Below are 7,490 nucleotides of genomic sequence, written 5' to 3'. Positions count from 1 at the left end.
CTTGCAAAGATTGTTTAATACAATCCACCGCTGAAGAAACGTCTTTCTTCATGCCACCATGCAAGAAGAGGCTTGTGGATGAGAAAAACTGAATGCAGCCATTCATGGATATTTTAGTTGTCTTTCAGAATCTTGTAATTAAAATCCAATCCGCCTCAACAGTTCTGAAGGAAGGCATACTTTTTTTTGAGTGAAGTGCACTTTCACAAGAAGGCAGAGACTCCAAGTTAACTAACAAACGGAAACAAAGTTTCCTGTTCTCTGCTCTTTAAATGGGGAAATGGTCTGACTTAAAGTAGTCTTAATGTATTTTGATGATGTGACTCAGCCAGTTTTTATCATTATCCTGCCTTTCAGCTTAGACGATTGGAAAAAGATCAGAAACTGAAGAAAGTCTTCGAAGTTTTGTTTTTTCTAAAGCATCTTGCTTCCTAGAAAGCCGGGCTAACAGAAATGACATTAAATCATGCTCACCCCACACTCTTACAGATGGAACTGTGTTCCTGGTTTTCTGTGACCCGGTCCACTGGAAGGGAGATCCAGCTCCCTCAAGGCACAATTAGTGACATTTTTCACTTTGACTGTCTCCTTCTGTTGGGGATGACTTGTGACTCAGGCCTGACCCATGTAAATTCCATGAGTACAGTTTATCAGGAAAAGCAGGAGGTCAAAGAGAAGCAGCAGGTCGCACATGTAGAGACAAATTTAGCTTGAGCGCAGAAAGATGAACGGGAGCGATGTTTACAGAAGGGGGAACATCCCCCAGCAGTGATGTTTAATCTCTCTTTGCTGGAAATGAGCAAAAACCTAATCCTGCAGTCTTAATGGAGGGTTGGACTCCGACATTAGTGTCATCTTAATCCATGCTTAAGCAGAAAACATCTGGACCACAAACATGTGGACAGATGTGCAGTAATTCTGATTTATGCGGTTCTTCAGAGGCAGAACGGATGTTTAAGTTTTTAAATCTGTCAAACTGACTGTTCTTGATGGGAATAAGTACCCATGGGATATTTTTAAAAAAGCTCTTCTTCTGATTGAGAGCATTGTTACGGGAAGCCAAGTGGAAAATCACGACCCTGGTTGATGTCTCACAATTTTAAGAATATGGTTCATGTTTCATCCCTTGTTTATGAGAAAAATCGGCGTAACTTTTCTCATGAGAGAAATCCAGTTGTCATTTTAGAGGAGACTGTCCACGCTAAACTAAATGGATAAAAGTTTCCATTGTCTGTTGAAGACATAAACTTTCAATCTTGTTTATCTTTACTAAGGTTAAGTTTTCTTAATGTCCCATAGTTTCAGGAAAAGCAGCCCTTCCCTAAGTGGTTTGTAGGCAGAAATAACAGCTCCTTGTCTAAGAGTTTAACAGCACCGATTTCAATTGAATATCTCTGGGACAATTTTAGTCAAACAGACAGAACAGTGTGACAGTTTGACGTGAAAATGGCGACAAATAGACCAGATTAAGACACTTCCTGTTCAGTGTGTCTCAAAGGGAAACACGCTGACATGAGAAAACGCTGCCTCTCCATCCACCCGTCAACCATCTGTTTATGATGCGAACTGGTTGCAGAGATAATGCACTCAAACTGCAAATGCAAACCACTAGGCGTGGCACTAGAAGAAAAAGTTGGGACAGTTGTCGGAGCTGTCGAGGTTCAACCTCTGGGGATCACAGATGTCTGTCAGGGAAAAGTTTGTGCTGCTGCTCCTGGAACGGTCATGTTATTTGGACTTTATGTTTCAAAGTACAGACTTGAAGAATATGAGCAACCAGACTAGACAGCCCTGAGGGAGGAGGGAGCTGCACTTCTTATGAAAGGAAGCTAGAAAAGTGGGGGGGGGTGGGGAGGTGTCTCGTCTTCTCTCTCTCTCAGCTGATTGATGCAGGCAGTCTTTTACCTTTTAGTTTACTGGCACAATGCAGGGCCGAGTTCCGTCACTGGGAGCTGCACTAATCTCCGATTGGCTGCTGTGTGTTTAGAACAGCTCAGCAACATTTACACACACACCCCCTCCCCCAGTCCACCCAGTAAAACCACACATCAGACTGGGAGAGCTAGGAAAGTCTTTCCCTGCAGCTAGGATTTCACTTTTATGAGACTTTTTTTCCTGCTTTTTTTTAAATTCCCTACATTTTGTTTCCAGTGCAGTGACTGACGTTCAAACTGTACTGGGACACGAACATCAATGGCCTCGAACATCTCGTAACTGAAAATGAAATACAATCGGCTGCAGCTACAATCCCTTATGATAATATCAGCGCTGTCAGATTGTAAAACTGAATGATGCCGCTGAATAAAAGATATGCTTCAAACTGCTGAGGATTATAGAGTCACAATTCAAGAACATAGCTGGGCTGTCAAACGGTACACTTGTGGTTTTAAACTTTAAGCGACTGCCAACCCGCCGCTTCGGGGAACGACTTGTGAAAGAGGATGTGTTTTCTTGTGAAAGCAGTGGTAGAGTTTGCAGAAAAGAGAAGGTCTCCAACGTGTCATCTTCATTAAAAAGATTCAAACAGAGGTTTTTTTTAGCTGTTCTGAGAATTCAACAAAGTGTGTGGAATCTTGTCGGGTTCGGTCCTTGACGACTCAATCAAACCCCGGGCTAACTTATTAGCAAACCCTTCTGGTACATCTGCTGACCGTCACAATATGTGCACTTCACATTAGCAGGAATAGATAGCATGGCATATTGGGGTTAATGAAAGAATGCTTAAAATACAGTTTTAAACAATGAGAAAACCTTTGAAGAAAGGTAGAGGACCTTAAAGGAATAGAAGTCTTAAAGGTGGGCAGGATTGTGGAAAGTCCTCTTTTTCCGGTGGCGTCTGAGCAAATTCGAAAGGCCAAAGAGGTCAGATGACACGTCCTACTCACAAAATATCATTTTAGACCTTTATTATACATCTAGATTCAAATATTAAATTCATTTTGAGCCCAACATGTTTTTAATGTGAGTAAATGCGTCCTTACACGAGACAAAATAGCTCTCCATTGTACAGGAATTGCGATAAATAAAACATTTGGGTGTTATGTTGTATGGGAGTATCTTTAAGACTGAGAACACGTCTTCATGGTTCAGAGGAGCTGAGGTTTGATCTGACTAACAGAACTTTTCACCAAAAACTTTGTGCTGGAGGAATAGAAACCTAGCACCTTCTAGGGAGGTTAGCTCGGTTTCCTCACTCCTTACTGCAGAGTGTGAACTTCTATCTTTTTATTTATCTAACTCTAAAATAAGATTCCTAACACGTCAACCATCAGAGAACATTTGCATTTGGCATTTGTGGCCACTTGTGAGGTTATTTAAGAATTGGGAAATGTCGGTTTGATGGTTTCTCCTTCGGAGTGTAGCAGAACTAAGATTTTTGTAATAAGAGACAAATCACGTAGTTTCACTTTAATGAAAACAAAATGTGGAAAAAAGAAATCCTCTCTTCTTTCTGCTGCTTTAAGCAATCTGGTTAAATATCTACAGTTGGAAAGGACTCATTCGTCATGGATGCATCGCTGCGTGTTGAACAACCGCTGCTGTCGTCAACAGACCCAGACAGGGAGACTTGGGATGGGTCCTTTTAATTTAAAGCTGGACATTTCAGGATAACAAGTTCTCACGTTCATTTTTTAGTTATGGTGGTGGTGGGGGTTGTGTTTTATTTTCTGCTCTCACGCTGGAGCCAAACAAAGAGAAACACAGCTTGGATTAATTATTCAAGCATTGTGCACTCTGCAAACATTGTGATATGTCTATTTCCGAAGAGCCAGAGATGGAACACACAGAAATTAAATGCCATTAGAGACGTACTGGGTTGCAGCGAGCGAGAAGCACGGACTGTGAAGGATTTAGCACACAGAGGCCGATGTGAAGAAAGCGTTCTGTGTTATCTCCAACTCTCCAAATTGGCTAATTTGACACTCTCTTGTGCTGTTTGTGTGTGTGTGTGTGTGTGTGTGTGTGTGTGTGTGTGTGTGTGTATGCAGTGTGGGTTTTTCTTTTTTGCATGGAAGAGAAACCTCGCATCAAGTGAAATGTGTTTCGGGGGTGTATTTATCACCAGAGATGCAAACAAACAAGGTCTTTCTTAGAAATAGCCCAGCTATACTTGGCAAAGAAAGTCATCGTCACCTCAGAAGAACAGGGAAAGGAGATTTTCATCCAGTATCTTCTGGAGAATATCTTTATAATAGACGTTTATAATAGGCGTTGTATGGATGGTCAGAGCCTTACACACTGTACCACAGACAAACTTGTTCTGCGGGGGGGAGGGGGAACGAAGGGTACATCCTGTTTCTGGAGATCACGCTTGAGGAAGAAGTTGCAGGTCATCCTTTTTCCTGTCCAGATGGCAGCATCAGCTGACAGTAGATACGGGCTCTCTTGTGCAGACACGTCTCGCTTTGAAGCTCTTATGAAGCCACTTGGTAGCAGAAGCCTGTGTGGGAGGGAGTGTGTATGTCTGTGTGTGTGTGTGTGTGTGTGTGTGTGTGTGTGTGTGTGTCTTCACATGGCTTTATTTGGATATAGAGAGTTAAGAACACCCCTACCCTGCTCCTTGTATATTTTACAGTAACAGCTCCAGTGCTACTGGGCATTCTGACATGACACGCTGAGGCAGACCACCAAAGCCTTTGTATATTAGACTTTATTCAGGAGTAACTCATATCCTAAATCCCACAAGTGAACATTTGATTAGTGTACTCGTCTGCCAAGTAGAAATCCCCCTCCTCCTCGTTCCCATCTTGCACTAGGGGAGATAACAGAGCTCTTTTGTGTGGCAGCGAAGGACACTCTGATATGCTGAGCTGTTTTTGGCAGCAATATCTTTTTGGCATTGTATCAATGTCAGTTTGAACCAGGGAAAGAAAAAAAAAAGATCTCCTGGGGTCAAAGGAGAAGAATTTGGTGGGTTAAGAATAAAATATAAATTTAGACTGTAATAAATTGGTGATAATTGGAAAAGGAGTCCCAAAATACATTTCTGAATGACTATAAAAATGACTTTCTCTTCACAGAAATTACAGCACAAAGGAATAAAAAAATATTTTTAAAAAACTCCTGTAGTTTTCGGATAATTGATGGGACAATAATGTGAGTATAGTGTTTAAATGTAGAACTTTATTCGCTGTAATTCTTTATTAAATGATAAATCAATGACGGCAGCTCATGGATGACACATTATATAAAAAAGGCCCAATGTATGAACCAAACCACCCACTCAGTTTCTTATTTATTATACTATTTACAGTACAAATATCTCACTGAATGCGCTACAACACTTAAAGCCTTTTTATAATAGCGTGTAACTTTGCAACCACAGTTGAGACAGAATCAAAATTGTGATTTTGGTGCTTGTTTGACTTTTTTTGCGCCAAATTTGCAGCGCAGGAGAAGAAGAAAAAAAATGGCAGGAAATTTAAGTAAGTCCACTTTGCAGAACACAGAGTACCGAAGCAGTAGAGAATGAAACCGGACGACCTAAAGTACCCCTGCCGGTTTGAGTTCGGTGGAGAAGTATTGATCGCTGATCGCTGCGGGTGTCGGTTGGATCGACTTTTACGCATGACGCAGCGTCCGGCTGGGTTCACCGAAAGAACACGTATTCGGTGTAGCTGGTCCAGAGCTTGTCTTCCCCCGGGTCGTGGCTCCCGTACGAGCAGGTCCCGGTGGAGTTGCAGGCCACCATGTGGAAACCGGCCTGGGCGAGTCGGTCAAACGCCTGCTCCAGAAAGTTATACTTGAGGTAATACCTGGCGGTGTATTTATCGGGGGGTCGGTCCGGGTCGCGGCTCTCGTTGAGGGTTTCCCCAAAAACTTCTTTGGCCAGAGAGATCTTGCTGCAGACGGTGATTCTAGCGACCCTGCGGAATTTTGCGTCCGCCTGGATGTCTCTCCCGATGGTGTAGGTGCCTCTGTAGCCGACGGTGATGAACCCGGAGCTGGCCCCGGGGGGAGAGGAGAGGTTCCTATCCGATGAGGAGGAGGTGGCCGGGCTGGGGAGCTCAGTCTCCTCCGGATCCCCGCTGTCCTCCGCGTACGGGCTGTCCTTACTGCCCTCCGCCAGGCGCCCCGACAGCTCCGGCAGCTGGAAGAAGTCCGCTTCTTTCTGCAGCCTCCGCCTCTCCTTGAAAAATTCGGGCAGGACGAGCTCCGAGTCCCGCAGATAATCCAGGATGTAACGGAACAAAAACCCGTCCCGGTCGAAGAAGAAGCGACCCTTGCTGTCTTTTGGCAGGTCTCCCGGGGAGCTCCGTGTGAACTTGGTCCACAGGAGAGAGTTTGGGGCCCCCGTGAGAGTTTGGAGTCGTGTCACATACACCTGGCCCCCCACGTTCAGCTCCACGATCTCCGGGAAAGATGAACTTTTGTCCGGTTGTGCCATCTCTCTCTTCTCTCGGTTGTTATTTCCTCTTCTGTCCCCCGCAGATTCCCGATCGAGGACGGAGAGTAGGAGTCTCCTCACTGTACAGAAATGTTTGTGGTTTATTTGTGTGGGAGGAGGAGGAGGACGAGGAAAAGAAGAAGGACGGCCAGCAGAGACATTAACTGTTCACTAGAGAGCTCTGTGAACACACCGTGCTGCATTCACGGGCTCCTTGTAACACTCAGCATCCTTCTCCAACAGCTGCAAACATCTGGACACCACCGCCAAGACTCACATGAAGCTCTCTGCTCACATTTGGTCAGCCTGGTGTAGCATAAAGGCGAGAAATAAGGGGAAGCATCTAGTTAATCCCAAATTATCATTTTTGCATTAAAAAATTTTTTTTTAAAATTCAAAAAACATTCATATTAAGCACAATGTCTTCAGGAAAACCCTAATGCTTGACCACAGAGCCAAGTTTCAATGCTCATTTTTGATTAACTGTCTAATTTCAAATGTTTTCACCATTTTCCATCCCATTTATTTGTGCTTGTGAAGGACGTCTATGTTTTTGCTCTATAGAAATAAAGTTTTTTTTGTCATTTAGTGCAATTTTACATAATTCATTTTTACTATGTCAAAGTTGTTTGATTCCTAGAGATTAACCTTAAGATGAAAATTTGACAAACACAAAAGAATATTAAGAAATATGACAATACAGCTGACCCAATGCAGCAGACGATGTATAATTAATCTGGAAAAAAAAAGTTGACTTTGGAGTCTGGGAATATTGTGATGGAAGGACTTAAAGCTCCACATGGAGTCTGGATCCTGATGGTGGTGACGGCGGCTGATGACTCTGCTGAGACTGATGACTGGACAGCTATGGGAATGTGAAGGGCATACAAAACAGCAACAACTAGAGGTATAGAGAGCTTTACATTTATAAAACCAGTAGCAAGGTGATAGGCTAACAGTGAAGCTAATAGTTAATCATGGATACTCCCTATAAACATTCCTGATGATCATGTCAGTTCATTAGCATCAGGTTTGGGAACACTGTGGAACTGTCTGTGGCCACTAAAGTGACTGCTTTCAAAGGAGAAACAATATAAACTTA

At 43.2% G+C, this 7,490-nt stretch overlaps 1 protein-coding gene across 1 annotated transcript; it reads right to left on the bottom strand.

The window, feature by feature from the left end:
• Positions 1–4,641: 4,641 nt before the first annotated feature.
• On the bottom strand, positions 4,642–6,955 carry LOC137593635 (BTB/POZ domain-containing protein KCTD12-like). The gene has a single exon (XM_068312530.1). The coding sequence runs from the start codon at positions 6,386–6,388 to the stop codon at positions 5,591–5,593; it is 798 nt and encodes a 265-aa protein (XP_068168631.1). The 5' UTR covers positions 6,389–6,955; the 3' UTR covers positions 4,642–5,590.
• Positions 6,956–7,490: the final 535 nt, after the last annotated feature.

The sequence above is a fragment of the Antennarius striatus genome, chromosome 1 (assembly GCF_040054535.1).
Source record: "Antennarius striatus isolate MH-2024 chromosome 1, ASM4005453v1, whole genome shotgun sequence".
Taxonomy (NCBI): domain Eukaryota; kingdom Metazoa; phylum Chordata; class Actinopteri; order Lophiiformes; family Antennariidae; genus Antennarius; species Antennarius striatus.
This window is presented reverse-complemented; position numbering and strand designations above follow the sequence as displayed.